Here is a 16567-nt window from a genome sequence, read left to right on the forward strand (position 1 = left end):
GTTACACTCTCTCTCTCTCTGTACAAAGATCAGCAGCACCATACCAGCATATGGATCACACTAAACTAATCTAATCTCTCTCTGTCATGTCTCGTCAGCCCCAAAAGTGAAGGCAGAGCTCTCAGGATGTCACAGAAAAACATAACAGACGCTGGCTAATCTCAAACCTGGTTTTCTGAGGCTGTTCAAATTGGAAAGTATGTAGAACCAATATTAATTCCCTGAGCTACCCAGACAAGGGATTCTCAACCTTGGCACTATTGACATCTGACCTGGATAACTGTTTGTTGTGAGGGGCTCTTCTGTGCATTGAAGGATGTTTGGCAGCATCCCTGGCCTCTACCCACTGGATGGCATTAGTACACATACACAAACTCCAGTTATGACAACCAAAAATGTCTCTAGTCACTGCCAAATGCCCCCTGAGTGCCAAAATCACTCCTGATTGAGAACTGACCTAGACCAATACTTCTGAAGCTTTACTGACCATATGAACCACTTGGAGATATGACACAGATTCCGATTCAGTAGGTCTGAGGTGGGGCCTGAGATTCTGCATGGCTAATAAGCACCCAGATGCTGATGCTGCTGGTCCTAGACCACACATTGAACAGCAAGAATCTAGAGCACTACTGCTCGACTCTGGCTGCATACCACAATCAGCTGGGAAGCTTTAAAAAAATTCTGATGCCTTGGCCAAACCCCAGACCAAGTGAATCATCATCTGTGGGGTTGAGACCTAAACATCAGGATTAAAGTTCCCAAGAAATTCCACTGTACAGCCAAGGTGAGAATCTCTGATTGAGAGTGAGTAGCCTATATCCTACTCATCCCTGGGACTCAACGAAGTATGAACAGGGATTTAAGAATGAGAGAAGAGTACAAAGGAATAAAAAATATTACTTTCCTCACTGCATTATTGATGTTGGTCATGCTTAACTTTAAGAATAACTGAGAAGCTCTTTAGAGAGTTGTAACACCAGGAAATAACCTCTTTGTTATGTTTTATGCATCAGAAGGAAAGCAAATAATTTGTATTTCCATTTCACTTTTAAGTCTGACAATTATAGGTAGAGATGTCATAAAATATATCATTTTAAAGACTTTTTTTCAATGATTATTGAAACTCTTAAGTATGTCACTTTTTTATTTTTTTTTTTGAGACGGAGTCTCACTCTGTCACCAGGTTGGATTGCAGTGGTGCGATCTCGGCTCACTGCAACCTCCGCCTCCTGGGTTCATGTCTTTCTCCTGCCTCAGCTTCCCAAGAAGCTGGGATTACAGGCGCATGCCACCACACCCAGCTAATTTTTGTATTTTTAGTAGAAACAGGGTTTCACCATGTCGGCCTTGATCTCCTGACCTCATGATCTGCCCGCCTTGGACTCCCAAAGTGCTGACATTACACACATGAGGAACCGTGCCTGGCTTAAGTATGTTACATTTAAGATTCAGATTTTTAAAGTTTGTGGATCTCACACCAATTTGTCCTGGATAAAATGACATGCTATCTGGGATTTACTTGGAAATATCCCAGCTGGAAAGGGAGGGAGAAAGTGGTAGGATACAGATTAAATTGGCAAAACGTTATTAACTATTGAAACTGAATGATGAGAACATGGAAACTCAGTGTTATTATACTATTCTATTTTGGTGGGTAAATTTTTCTATAATAACATTTTTAAAAATTTCAGTATCTAAAGTATAGTCTTCCATTAAAGATCATCCCAAAGAAAATGTCCCACAATTTATTTTTTTAGGTGACTTAAATGGAAACTTCTAATTTTCACTAATGAAAGACTAAGGACCATACAAATCTTACAGCAATTCCCAATTCTTACTATTCCCCTAAAGGCATTATCCATGAAAAAGTAAATTACACTACCATTTCCAGATACATTCTGTTTGTCTTTACTTATTATGTCATTCAAAAGAATTTCTTTATATTTTCTCCTTACTGAAAAGAATTGTGCCTTAGCAAAGCTTTGTTTGATTTTTTTTTTTTTTTTGAGACAGAGTCTCGCTCTGTCGCCCAGGCTGGAGTGTAGTGGCCGGATCTCAGCTCACTGCAAGCTCCGCCTCCCGGGTTCACGCCATTCTCCTGCCTCAGCCTCCCGAGTAGCTGGGACTACAGGCGCCAGCCACCTCGCCTGGCTAGTTTTTGTATTTTTTAGTAGAGACGGGGGTTTCACCGTGTTAGCCAGGATGGTCTCGATCTCCTGACCTCGTGATCCGCCCGTCTCGGCCTCCTAAAGTGCTGGGATTACAGGCTTGAGCCACCGCGCCTGGCCTGTTTCATTTTTTTTAAAAAAAATGCTTAAGGACTCCACCTTGCAAGTTAAAGAACAGATAAAGCAAACATAAATCACAGGTGATAGAAGACATAGCACCAGGCCAGGAACAAAGCAAGGTACAAGTCACTCTTCACATTAGAGACAGCTGTGACTGCCTTGATCTCTTAAAACATACTCACACAAACACACACCCACAGGTATGATCTAGAGACTGAGCATCTGAAAGAGCCAAAATGATCAAACACCAGAAATCATGATGACGCTTTCATGGTATTTGGTTTGTCCACTTAGGGGTGACGTGACGCTGCTGTTGCTCTCAGGTGAGAAGAAAATTGCTTTGTGTTTACCTCAGTTCCACAGCAGAAACCAGTTGCACGTTAGAGAACTTTAAAGTAGTCAAAATTAGAACTCTGTCCATTCTTTGTGCACTAGTTTGTTGTTTCTTTTTTTTTTTTTTTTTTTTGAGCTGGAGTCCCGCTGTCACCCAGGCTGGAGTGCAGTGGCACATCCTGGCTCACTGCAAACTCCGCCTCCCGGGTTCATGCCATTCTCCTGCCTCAACCTCCCGAATAGCTGGGACTACAGGTGCCCGCCACAACGCCCGGCTAATTTTTTTTGTATATTTAGTAGAGACGGGGTTTCACTGTGTTAGCCAGGATGGTCTTCATCTCCTGACCTCATGATCCACCCGCCTCGGCCTCCCAAAGTGCTGGGATTACAGGCCTGAGTCACCGTGCCCGGCCAGTTGTTTCTTAATTATTTTTTTCACTGTAATGCTTCTTCATCAATGTTTTAAGTATGGAGTGTTCATTTTTTTTTTTTGAGACGGAGTCTCGCTCTGTCGCCCAGGCTGGAGTGCAGTGGCCGGATCTCAGCTCATTGCAAGCTCCGCCTCCCGGGTTTACGCCATTCTCTCGCCTCAGCCTCCCGAGTAGCTGGGACTACAGGCGCCCGCCATCTCGCCCGGCTAATTTTTTTGTATTTTTTTTTTAGTAGAGACGGGGTTTCACAGTGTTAGCCAGGATGGTCTCGATCTCCTGACCTCGTGATCCGCCCGTCTCGGCCTCCCAAAGTGCTGGGATTACAGGCTTGAGCCACCGCGCCCGGCCGGAGTGTTCATTTTTAAAGAAAATATCTAGCACACATCAGGATTGTGTGGAAATCATATGTAAATATTTTTTAAATGCAGTATTTGTACCCATAATAAAATCATAGGTCTGAAAATGCTATACTATTTTTCATGTACTGATAAAGAACAATGAAACAAAAGATATTACTCTCAAATTCATGCTGTATTGCTGTATTTTTTTTTCTTTTTCTTTTTTGAGATGGAATTTAGCTCTTGTCGCCCAGGCTGGAGTGCAGGGGTGGGATCTCGGCTCACTGCAACCTCTGCCTCCTGGGTTCAAGTGATTCTCATGCCTCAGTCTCCCGAGTAGCTGGGATTACAGGCACGTGCCACCACATCTGGCTAATTTTTGTATTTTTAGTAGAGACGGGGTTTCACCACACTGGCCAGGCTGGTCTCGAACTCCTGACCTGAAATGATCCTCCCACCTGGGCCTCCCAAAGTGCTGGGATTACAGGCGTGAGCTGCTGCGGCCAGCCCATGCTGTATTTCTTACCAGTGAAATTAAATCCTCCATTGTTTGCCTGTTGTTTCTATGATGTACAGAAAGTTCTGTTACGCAATCATCATCGAGGTGAATAAACTACAAAAAAAAATTATGCACTTTATTAACAAAATATTACAAATATATTGCTTTGACATTTTAAAATCAGTATAATTACTTTATACAATCAAATATCATTATGTAAAACATGAATGTGTCCATTTCTTGGGGAAGAATCAACATTCTCTGCAATCTTTTAAGATGTAAGCATATTCCAGCAAGCATTTCAAGATGAGCTCTTTCCCAGCTCTTTATATCCCCATCATTATCTGAGCAACTGTTGTTAAAAGTTCTGTTGTACAATGCGGGGCGCAGTAGTTCATGCCTGTAATCCTAGCATTTTGGGAGGCTGGGGTGGGCAGATCACCTGAGGTCAGGAGTTTGAGGCTGGTCTGGCCAGCATGTGAAACCCCATCTCTACTAAAAATACAAAAATTAGCCAGGCATGGTGGTGAGTGCCTGTAATCCCAGCCACTTGGGAGGCTGTGGCACGAGAATCACTTGAACCCAGGAGGCGGAGGCTGCAGTAAGCTGACATTGTGCCACTGCACTCCAGCCTGGGCAACAGAGTGAGACTCTCAAACAAACAAACAAAAAAGTTCTGTTGTACAGCCCAGGGACTGTACAACCCCCCTTCCCTACTGCAAGACCTGCATTGGTATTTTCTTTCCTTTTTTTTTTTTTTTGAGACGGAGTCTCGCTCTGTCGCCCAGGCTGGAGTGCAGTGGCACGATCTTGGCTCACTGCAAGCTCCGCCTCCCGGGTTTACGCCATTCTCCTGCCTCAGCCTCCCGAGTAGCTGGGACTACAGGCGCTCGTCATCTCGCCCGGCTAGGTTTTTGTATTTTTTAGTAGAGACGAGGTTTCACCGTGTTAGCCAGGAGGTCTCGATCTCCTGACCTCGTGATCCACCCATCTCGGCCTCCCAAAGTGCTGGGATTACAGGCTTGAGCCACCGCGCCCGGCCTCTGCGTTGGTATTTTCATCAAAGAGCAGCCGCCTAGGCATTTAAAATCAGTGGTTATGCAACAGACTGGTAAAAGATTCAGACTTGTAGAGCACAGGGTACCTCTCATTATATTCACGTTTAGCACAATTCAAAGAGCCTTTACGACAGTGCCATAGATGCCACATAATCATTATTATGCTGAACCACAACTTTAAAAAAGAATAAGTAAAAGCCTCTACACAAAATTCATTTTGTTTAAGGACAGAAATTATCCAAATAATCTCTACATGATGGTTCCTCACTAAAGGTAGGGCCGGAAATGGGTTCTCAGAACCAAACAGGCCCGGCGCGGTGGCTCAAGCCTGTAATCCCAGCACTTTGGGAGGCCGAGACGGGCGGATCACGAGGTCAGGAGATCGAGACCATCCTGGCTAACACGGTGAAACCTCGTCTCTACTAAAAAAAATACAAAAAACTAGCCAGGCGAGGTGGCAGGCGCCTGTAGTCCCAGCTACTCGGGAGGCTGAGGCAGGAGAATGGCGTAAATCCGGGAGGCGGAGCTTGCAGTGAGCTGAGATCCGGCCACTGCGCTCCAGCCTGCGCCGCAACAGAGCGAGACTCCGTCTCAAAAAAAAAAAAAAACAAACAAGGATCACTGAGAACAAAAAGGCAGGAATAGCCTGGCCTGGACCTGGAAGGGAGCTCAGAAGATTACACGGGAAGAGAAGCAGAGGAATATAACTTTAAAGTTCATCTTTCCAACATAAGAACTCTCTTAGGCCAGGTGCAGTGGCTCACGCCCGTAATCCCAGCACTTTGGGAGGCCGAGGTGGGTGGATAATCTGAGGTAAGGAGTTCGAGACCAGCCTGATCAACATGGAGAAACCCCATCTCGACTAAAAATACAAAATTAGCCAGGCGTGATGGCGCATGCCTGTAATCCCAGCTACTCAGGAGGCTGAGGCAGGAGAATCACTTGAACCCGGGAGGCGAAGGTTGTGGGGAGCTGAGATCAAACCATTGCACTCTAGGCTAGGCAACAACAGCAAAACTCCATCTCAAAAAAAAAAACTCTCTTTCTGGCAGCCCAAGTGAGGGATGCTTTACATTCTGCTTAAAGGCCTCCTCTAAAGTGTACACAGAACAGCTGGAATGGTTAGCATCTCCCTCCTGCTGCCCGAGGTCTGTCTCCCTGCGATCTCTGTCCACTGGGAATTGGTACAACCTGATGGCTAACAGACTTTGGAATTAGACAGACCTTAGTTTTAATTGCAACAGGACTAATAACCATGTGGCCTTGAACATGACTACACCTCTGTGTCTCAGTTTCATCATCTGTTAGAGAGAGATAGTACATGCCCTGCAATATATGCAACATACAGCAAGTGCCTAGTACAACATCTCAACAGAGTAGGCCCTCAAAAAATGGTTATTTTCACTAACAGTCATAATTCTTTTTTTTTTTTTTTTTTTTTTTGAGAGGGAGTCTCGCTCTGTCGCCCAGGCTGGAGTGCAGTGGCCGGATCTCAGCTCACTGCAAGCTCCGCCTCCTGGGTTTACGCCATTCTCCTGCCTCAGCCTCCCGAGTAGCTGGGACTACAGGCGCCCGCCACCTCGCCCGGCTAGTTTTTTGTATTTTTTAGTAGAGACGGGGTTTCACCGTGTTAGCCAGGATGGTCTCGATCTCCTGACCTCGTGATCCACCCGTCTCAGCCTCCCAAAGTGCTGGGATTACAGGCTTGAGCCACCGCGCCCGGCCAACAGTCATAATTCTATTTCCTCTGTGATAGAAGAGCCTTTCAGAAATTTGAGTATTCTTATTATAAGCAACCTTTCCTATGCAAGTCTTCTGTTTTCTAGTTCTGCCAACCTCCACTTTAATGATTAACTCCCCTTACTAGTCTGGCCCTTTCTTTAGATCACACTCCAAGTTGATACTACACATTGAAGTGAGGTATTCAGAACCAAACATAACATGAAAGAGAGGTCTGCTCAGCACAAAGCAGGGCAATATCACGAGCTTCCCTTGTTTTGAACATCACACTTGTAACAAAAAGCTCAAGAGAAAGTAAGGCTGCCATCATGAAAAGAAACAGTAAAGATAAATTTTTCTCAATTCATATGCTGAAACCTAATCACTAGTGTAATAGTATTAGGAGGTTGGGCCTTTGGGAGGTGAGTAGGTCAAGAGGGGGCTCTGCCCTCATAAATGGGGTTAGTACCCTTATAAAAGAGGCCCCAGGCCAAAGTACAATGGTACATGCCTGTAATCCCAGGGCATTGGGAGGCTGAGGTGGGAGGATCACTTGAAGCCAGGAGTTGGAGACTGGCCTGGGCAATACGGCAAGATCCCGTTACTACAAAAAAATACTCAAAAATTAGCCAGGTGCAATGGCTTACAGTCCTAGCTACTCAGGAGGCTGAGGTGGGAGGATCACTTGAGCCCAAGAGTTCAAGGATACAGTGACGTATGATTAAGTCACTGCACTCCAGCCCGGGTAAAAGAATGAGACCCTATCTCAGAAGGAGAAAGAAAAGAAAGAAAAGGAAAGAAGAAAGGAAAGGAAAGAGGAGAGGAAAGGAGAGGAGGGGAGGGGAGGGGAGGGGAGGGGAGGGGAGGGGAGGGGAGGGGAGGGGAGGGGAGGGGAGGGGAGGGGAGGGGAGGGGAGAGGAGAGGAGAGGAGAGGAGAGGAGAGGAGAGGAGAGGAGAGGAGAGGAGAGGAAAGGAAAGGAAAGGAAAGGAAAGGAAAAGGGCTCCAGAGGCCTTTCCCCGTTGTCCCCTTCCACCATGTGAGGACACAGCAAGAAAGAACCATTCTATGAACCAGAAAGTGGGCCCTCATCAAACACCAAATCTGCTGGTGCCTTGATCTTTTTTTTCTTTATTTTTACTCTTCAGAACTGTAGCTCTATGATGACTTGATCTTGAACTTCCCAACCTCCAGAACTGTGAGAAATAAATTTCTGTTCTCTCTAAGCCACTCAATGTATGCTATTTTGTCATAGCAGCTCAAACAGACTGAGACAGCCTTGCATTATTGACTGGTACAAGCACAACCTCATGAGTTACAGACAAAGTAGAGACCACAAAGGTTTATACTAGTGGTACTGTGAAAGTCCAAAGTGCTAAGAATAAGTTTTCATTGTGCTGCTTTGACTGTGACTGCTCCTAGAACTATAGATTCCCCCTCAAGATGGTCTCAACCTCAGAAGCCTAGACACCTTAATATCTGGTATCTTCTTGTTGATGTCAACACTGCTCAAGCAAGAAAATAAATTTTTGAGGTTCCCTCCATCATCTTAAGTTTAAAAAAAATTTTTTTTTAACTGTAAAAGAACCCCTCTCTCCCGCAGCCTCCTGCCTGTACCTTTACCACAAGGCATATGTGTGAGAAAGGCAGGAGACAGAGGAAGGAGGTGCTACCATCTCTGCTGAGCTCCTGAACTGGAAACAATGAAACAAGTGGGGTAGAAAAGATACCAAGGGTCTGAAAAACATGATTAATCTCAAGCTGTGTTTTCCAAAGAGGATCAATACTTAAAGTGTTCTGAATTCTCAGACACACATACTCAAATGAAGTACAAAACTGCATCCCAAAAGCTAGCCAATTATTTTGGATTATCCGTGCCTACTACATTTCCTGTTCACTAAGGCAGAAAATGGAACTGACTATAACTGCTATTTGATACAATACTTGGGTACCAGAACTATGTATGAAAATGGTAGGAGGAGATCATGCATAGAGTTACAGATCTATACCTTAAATATTCAAGGAAATCTGAATTTTTTAAATAGTTCACTCTTGATGAAACACAATACTGAAAGAGAAAAGCAAATCCTTCAAAAAGCAACAACAATCCATTATGCCTCTCCTGTATATAATTCATTTGATTTTATAACAGCTCTGCAAGGCAGGCAAAAGAGATTAATGATACAACATGTAAAGGTACTCTATAAATGGCAAAACATGACCCAAACATGCACAGATTGACATTAGAATACCCATATTAGAGGTGATAAAATGAAGACTCAGAAAAGTTACTGTGATCTGCCCAAGACTGGCATTTTTCATTCCTAGCCCCAGATTTTTCTACCATAACACAATGCCACCTCTCCATCACTCTGCTCCAGTAGCTACTTCAATAGAAACCAGATAAGCAATGCTTGCTGCAAATACACAGGATGTGGGCCCTGAGCTTGAATCAGCTAGTCTATCAGATCCATTCCATTCCAGAACCCTTCGGTGTGGGTTCATATCCTGGTTCTACACTTACTCATTGTTTGACCTTGGGCAAGTTACTTAATGATTCTGTGTCTCAGTTGCCTCATCTGCAAAAGGGGGCAATAATAGTACCTACTTCGGAGGGTTGGTGTACAGATTAAATGAGTTAAAAAACATAAAGCCCATAGGGTAGTGCCTGACTCTTAAAAGTACTACCCTAAGAGTTCTACCTATATTATACCACAGTATAGTATACAGAGAGCCCTTACTATAATAGTACACTATCCTACTCTGTGCTCAATAAATAGCAGCAATTATTATATTAAGATGTAAGGGAGGCCAGGCATGGTGGCTCACATCTTTAACCCCAGAACTTTGGGAGGCTGAGATCGGCGGATCACCTAAGGTCAGGAGTTAAAGATCAGCCTGACCAACATGGATACTCCCCATCTCTACTAAAAATACAAAATTAGCTGGGCATGGTGGCGCATGCCTGTAATCCCAGCTACTCGGAAGGCTAAGGCAGGAGAATCGCTTGAACCCAGGAGGCAGAGGTTGCGGTGAGCTGAGATCACGTCACTGGGCAACAAGAACGAAACTCCATTTTCAAAAAAAAAAAAAAAATGTAAGGGAAACGGTAGACTCTTTTGGAACACTCAAAACTTTATATATTTTACTTTATACTGTGTCCCAAATAAAAAAAAAATTGGGGTTGTAGAAAGTAGAGACTTTCTTCATTTTGGCACCTAACACAAACAGTAATGTATTCTATCCTATTAGGATCATGGCTGAGATGTGCAAAGCCCTCCACACATGGAGAAATGATGACCCCCAATGGCTGAACACAGGCATTTGCACCACCCACTCTCTCCACCTCACAAGGGGCACATCATAGCTTCCCTGGTTCTGCTGCTACACTGCTCAGATGCTTGCACATTCTACTATTCTTAGGATCTTGGTATGGTTGCTGTTAGAATTATGTTGTATTTGCTCAATAGATATTAAAGATGTCACGTAGGGCCAGGGGAAATTTGGATATGAGAAAGTTTTAGGAGTTAACAATCATAGGAGAATCAGGAGTGATTTCAGTTCAGGCCACATGGCCCATTAATAGTGGGCAGAATAGTGAGAAGGGGCCTGGAACAAGTATAGTCTTTCTTTCCAAGATGAGCTGGCTACTGGGAAGGATATTTACATTGGTGTGATTATTCCAGAAAGCAAATACCCCACAGATCTACCAATTCTATGCTTTGGCATATCTGAGACACACCTCTAAGCTACTCTGTTGATTCACGCACATATCCTAGTTCACTGAAAAAGTTTTGGTGAGATATCAGAGAATATCCCCAATTATCTGGAAACACTATAAAAATACTTCTCTTTTTTCTAATTACATATCTCTGTGAGGCTGTATTTTCTTCATTTGTTTCAATCAAAACGACGTTATCAAAACAGGCTGAATGCAGAAGCATGAGTGTCTTCTAATAAGACAGACTTCAAAGAAATCGGCAAAGACGTAAAGCCATGCCACTCTTCTCACTAAATTTATTTCATAAATAGTTGTTTTTCATTTTTCCATTCCCTTATCTATAAATAGAGAATAAGAATTGTACAACCTTGAAAGATACAGCTTCCATAGTGGCTCTGGGCTTTGCCACATGGCTTGCTTTGGCCAGTGGGACACTAGCTAGTACAATGCAAGCAGAGGCTTGAAAAATGCTACAGTGTTAGGGCTTATCCTCTTTCTTCTTCCGAAATGCAGTTGCTGGCCAGGCGCGGTGGCTCATGCCTATAATCCCAGCACTTTGGGAGGCTGAGGCAGGCGGATAATGAGGTCAGGAGATCGAGACCATCCTGACTAACACGGTGAAACCCCATCTCTACTAAAAAAAAAAAAAAAAAATTAGCCAGGCATGGTGGCGGGCGCCTGTAGTGCCAGCTACTCGGGAGGCTGAGGCAGGAGAATGGCTTGAACCCGGGAGGCAAAGCTTGCAGTAAGCAGAGATCGCGCCACTGCCCTCCAGCCTGGGTGACAGAGTGAGACTTGGTCTCAAAAAAAAAAAAAAGAAAACAAAAGAAAAGGAAATCCAGTTGCTATATAAAAAAGTCCAGGTTAGCCTGATGGACACATGTGGCCCAGGAAACAGCCAGTCTTTCCAGCGAGGCTTGGACCATTCAGCCCAGTTGCAAGACGACTGTAGCCACGACCCCAGGCAAGGCCTACATAAGAACGGCCCAGCTGAACCCAGCCCAAATGTCTGGTCCACAGAATTGTAAATTATTATTTTTTTTTTTTTTTTTTTATTTTTTGAGGCAGAGTTTCACTCTTGTTGCCCAGGCTGGAGTGCAATGGTGCGATCTTGGTTCACCACAACCTCCGCTTCCTGGATTCAAGTGATTCTCCTGCCTCAGCCTCCCGAGTAGTTGGGATTACAGGCATGCACCACCATGCCAGGCTGATTTTGTATTTTTAGTAGAAATGGGGTTTCTCCATCTTGGTCAGGCTGGTCTCAAACTCCCAACCTCAGGTGATCCACCCGCCTTGGTCTCCCAAAGTGCTAGGATTACAGGTGTGAGCCACCGCACCCAGCCAAATTATTGTTTTAAACCACTAAATTTCAGGGTAGTTCTTAATGCAACAGTAACTAATACACAAAATATCCATGTTCTATAGTAATATCCACATTTTTACCAAGTGGCCGTTTGTTTGAAAAAAAGCATTTTTAAGGCCCGGCACAGTGGCTCACACCTGTAATCCCAACACTTTGAGAGGCCGAGGCAGACAGGTCAGGAGTTCGAGACCAGCCTGGCCAACACAGTAAAACCCCATCTCTACTAAAAATATACAAATTAGCCAGGCATGGTGGCGCGTGCCTGTAGTCCCAGCTCCTCGGGAGGCTGAGGCAAGAGAATCACTTGAACCCAGAAGGCAGAGGTTGTGGTGAGCCGAGATTGTGCCACTGCACTCCAGCCTGGGCATCAGAGCAAGACTCTGTCTCAAAAAAAAAAAAAAAAGCATTTTTTTAAAAACTATGTAGAAATATTTTTAAAACAGTTTAAACTTAAATAACATTTGGTGTTGTTTATGTTTTTTACATATACGCATGTTAGACCAGTTCTCAAAGCACGGTCTGCAGATGCCTGAGAGTCTCCAAGATCAAACTATTTTTATAATATTATTTTTCATTTATCAAAGTGTTGACATTTGTATGGATGGTATGAAAGCAGTGATAAGTAAAATTGCTGGCAACTGGGTACAGTGGCTCATGCCTGTAATCTCAGCATTTTGGGAGGCTGAGGCAGGTGGATCACCTGAGGTCAGGAGTTTGAGACCAGCCTAACTAACACGGTGAAATCCTGTCTCTACTAAAAATGCAAAAATTAGCCAAATGTTGTAGCAGGTGGCTGTAATCCCAACTACTCGGGTGGCTGAGGCAGGAGAATTGCTTGAAACTGGGAAGTGGAGGTTGCAATCAGTCAAGATTGTGCCATTGCACTCCAGTCTGGATGATAATAGCAAGATTCCCTCTCAAAAAAATAAAAAATTAAAATTAAATAAATAAAACTGCTGGCACCTTAGTATTAATCAATGCAGTGGCACCAAACTGTACTAAAATATTGTATTCTTTGTCATATACCCATAGTTTGAAAAGAAGGCAGTTTCAATTAAGAATTTCCTTGATAAACCAGTAAAAGATATTAATTTTATTACATTTTTACTTTGAGTACATATTCTGTGTGACTAAACAGGTAGTAGCATAACGTACTTCTACATACCAAAGTATGATAGCTGTCTTGAGGAAAAGCACCTGTGTGACTGAATTATGAGCTCAATTAGCCATTTTTTTCTTTTTCTTTTTGAGATAGAGTCTCACTCTCCTCTGGGGTTCAAGCGATTCTCCTGCCTCAGCTTCCTAAGTAGCTGGGATTACAGGTGTGTGCCACCACACCCAGCTAATTTTTGTATTTTTAGTAGAGACGGAGTGTCACCATATTGGTCAGGTTGGTCTCAAACTCCTGACCTCGTGATCTGCCTGCCTGGGATCCCAAAGTGCTGGGATTACAGATGTGAGCCACCGCACCCAGCCTCTTTTCTTTTCTTTTTGAAACAGAGTCTCACTCTGTCACCCAAGGCTGGAGTGCAGTGGCGCTCTCAGCTCACTGCAACCTCTGCCTCCTGGGTTCAAGCAATTCTTCTGCCTCAGCCTCCCGAGAACCTGGAATTATAGGCACTACCATGCAAACTAATTTTTTGCATTTTCAGTAAAGATGAGGTTTTACCATGTTGGCCAGGCTGGTTTAGAACTCCTGACCTAAAGTAATATGCCTGCCTCAGCCTCCCAAAGTGCTGGGATTACAGACGCAAGCTACCATGCCTGGCCTAATTAGCTGTTTTTTTCAAAGAAAACTATTTTGACGAGGAAGAACACTGACCAACTATAGTTATTTAGACTTAAATGTTTAGCAGACATTTTCTCAAAAATGAACCATGGGAACTTGTCAGTTCAAGGAAAATGACACATTTGTTGTCAATGACAGAATTTGAACTTTTAAGCAAAAATTAGAATTTAGAAAACTTTTATTTGCCACCATGATCTTGAGTGCTTTCCAATAGTTAAAAGACTTTTCTACTGAGATCAGTAATGATTTTAAGGAATGTGATTTAATGTTGTATAACGAAATCTGTTAACGTTTGGAAGATTTGCATAACTCAGTGAACCAGTGTTTTCCAAATAACCAATGCATCATGTTGTGTGGGGAAAAGATCTAATGGACAGAACAATGGATTTTATGGAATACAGTAAAAAATTTCATTGATATGGCTTCAGATTCCACATGCAATTACCCTTTAAGAAACTACCACTTTTCAAGTTTTAATGGGATATCAGAAACTGTCTGAAAGGCTATTAAAATTTTTCTTCCTTTTCCTACTACACATCTGTGTGAGGCTGCATTTTATTCCTTGGCTTCAATCAAAACCTATCAAAACAGACTGAACACAGAAGCACGTGGGTATACATACAGGTGTCTTCTATTAAGCTAGACTTTAAAGAAATTTGCAAAGTTGTAAAATAGTGTCATTCTTTTTGCTAAATGTATTTTGTAAATGGTTATTCTTCATAAAAATATTTGTGTTACTATGTTATAGTTTTATTTTTTAATGAATAAATAAATATTAAGAGTATAAAGGGGTCCTCAAACTAAAAAGTTTGAGAACTACTGTACCCTCATAACTTCTCTGGGAAGTAGAAGTGGTTTAGCCTACTTTTTACAGATGAATAAATAGGCTCTGCAAAGTTAAGTAACTTGCCCAAGATTCCCAGAGCACCATGACTGACTGCACATGAGAAACACCAGGGAGTTTTTAAAAACTCCCATTAAGTGTTCTCAGATGGGGAGCAGGCATTTCTTTTTAAGGTCCCAGGTAATTCTCATTTGCAGATAGGGTCAAGGAACCACTGTCTATTAGGTGTCAAGTCTCCCAAACACCAATCTGATTAATAAGGCTACAAAATATATTTTCTTGTATATTTAGACCACATCATTGTAGGTTCTGAATTCACTCAAAGACCACACAAAGTTAAAAAAAAAAAAAAAAAAAATTCTACTGGATTTCATTTTACTTACAGGATTCTTGCTTTGCCACTCAACAGGATAGTTGTAATCTTGCATGATCCAGGGATGGTTCAATAGATTTTTCATAGAAATCCGTTTCTTTGGGTCCACCTAGTGGCCATTAAAAAGTAGTTAGAGATTAACATTTCAAATACAGAACATAGAACACCTTTCCTCCTGAGAACTAAAAATGCATCAGAACAGATGTAAAATTTATCATCACAAAAATGCTGTCAAAGACCTTAAAATGGCCTTGGAATAAATTCTTTTAAAAAGGCAACAGAGGCAAGAAAACTATAGCAAACAACACAGGCTTAGAAGATAAATGTTTAACAAACATGAACTTCATTGGTATGAACATTATTCATGAAGTTCAGTCAATCTATTGTATGATGTAATAGTCTTTTGCTGGAAAACCTATTCACGGGAAATATTCACCAATTTAACATTCAAGCAGCCACAATGCAGGGCATTCATACTAAATATGCAATCTCTACCTCCAATGAGTTTACAATCACACAGAACAAGTTGAAAAGCACACCTTTCCATTTGTAATTTTCAAAGGTAAGGAGAGAAAATTAACAAAGATTTAAGGTTTTTTTGGAGTCTAGAAGAAAGAGTAAGGCATTTTCAATTTCATTACGGAGATTTGGTGGTCTGGCCCTACTTAATCAAGGTGAGTGAGTTTGAGGTAAATTTTGAATAAAAGATGGAGATGATTTAATAGATAAAAAAACAGAAGATATTCTGAATACATAATGAAAAAAAATTGCACTAATAAGATACTCAGATTTTCAAAGTGTTTCCTATCAATCTCACTTTGTCCTCATACTACTACATAGCAGTGAGGCCAGGCTCGGAACCCCCGTTTTATAGATCAGATTAGGTGATACATTGATTAATTGGTAGAGTGCTTACCTAGGCTTCAGCATTCCTATCTTTCACCCTCAGAGGCTCATTCCACTAAAACTGTGGTTCTCAAAGTGTGGCCCCAAGACCTGCAGCATCAGCATCTTCTGGGAGCTTGTTAGAAATGCAAAATTTCAGTCCTGCCCCAATCTATTGAATTACACATTTTGGGGCTGGAGTTCAGCAAACTGTATTTTAACAAGCCTGGGGTAATTTTGATATCTGCTGAAATTTGAGAACCACTGCACTAGGTAACAGGGCCCATTCAATGGCACATCAACTCATTCAAGCATTTATCATCTTTAATTAATTAATTAAATATTAATTAATATTCAAGCATATATTATCTACTACCATACTTAATGTGCAAGAGTTGGGAACAGGTGGGACGCCGTGGCTCATACCTGTAATCCCAGCACTTTTGGAGATCGAGGCAGGCAGATCGCTTGAGCTCAGAAGTTAAAAACCAGCCTGGGCAACACAGCGAAACCCCATCTCTACAAAAAATATATGGTTTGCTGAAAGTAATTATAAGGAATGAAATGATAAATAAAATTTAAAAACAACCAAAAAAAAAAAACTAAAGAAGGAACACAAAAAATTAGTCAGGTGTGATGGTGTGTACCAGTGGTCCCAGCTACTCGGGAGGCTGAAGTAGAAGGATCACTTGAGCCTGGGGGTCAAGGCTGTAGTGAGCCAAGATCATACCACTGTACTCCAGCCTGGGTGACAGAGTAAAACCCTGTCTATAAATTTTTTTTTTTTTTTTAAAGAGGCCAGGCTGGGCATGGTGGCTCACACCTGTAATCCCAGTACTTTGGGAGGCCAAGGCGGGTAGATCACCTGAGGTCAGGAGTTCAAGACCAGCCTGGACAACATGGTGAAACCCCATCTCTACTAAAA

At 42.5% G+C, this 16567-nt stretch overlaps 1 protein-coding gene across 2 annotated transcripts in view; it reads right to left on the bottom strand.

The window, feature by feature from the left end:
* Positions 1-16567, bottom strand: part of MELK (maternal embryonic leucine zipper kinase) — a 106597-nt gene that overhangs the window by 32661 nt on the left and 57369 nt on the right. The window contains exons 10-11 of one of the 2 annotated variants that reach the window (XM_033238084.1): positions 14768-14866; positions 3920-4006 (exon numbers count right to left, since the gene is read on the bottom strand). In XM_033238084.1, the coding sequence (XP_033093975.1) occupies positions 3920-4006; positions 14768-14866 (186 nt within the window). The remainder of the gene's footprint in view (positions 1-3919; positions 4007-14767; positions 14867-16567) is intronic. The other variant, XM_033238085.1, reaches the window with a different exon arrangement.

The sequence above is a fragment of the Trachypithecus francoisi genome, unplaced genomic scaffold, assembly GCF_009764315.1.
Source record: "Trachypithecus francoisi isolate TF-2019V2 unplaced genomic scaffold, Tfra_2.0 Lachesis_group16, whole genome shotgun sequence".
In the NCBI taxonomy this organism is placed as follows: Eukaryota; Metazoa; Chordata; class Mammalia; order Primates; family Cercopithecidae; genus Trachypithecus; species Trachypithecus francoisi.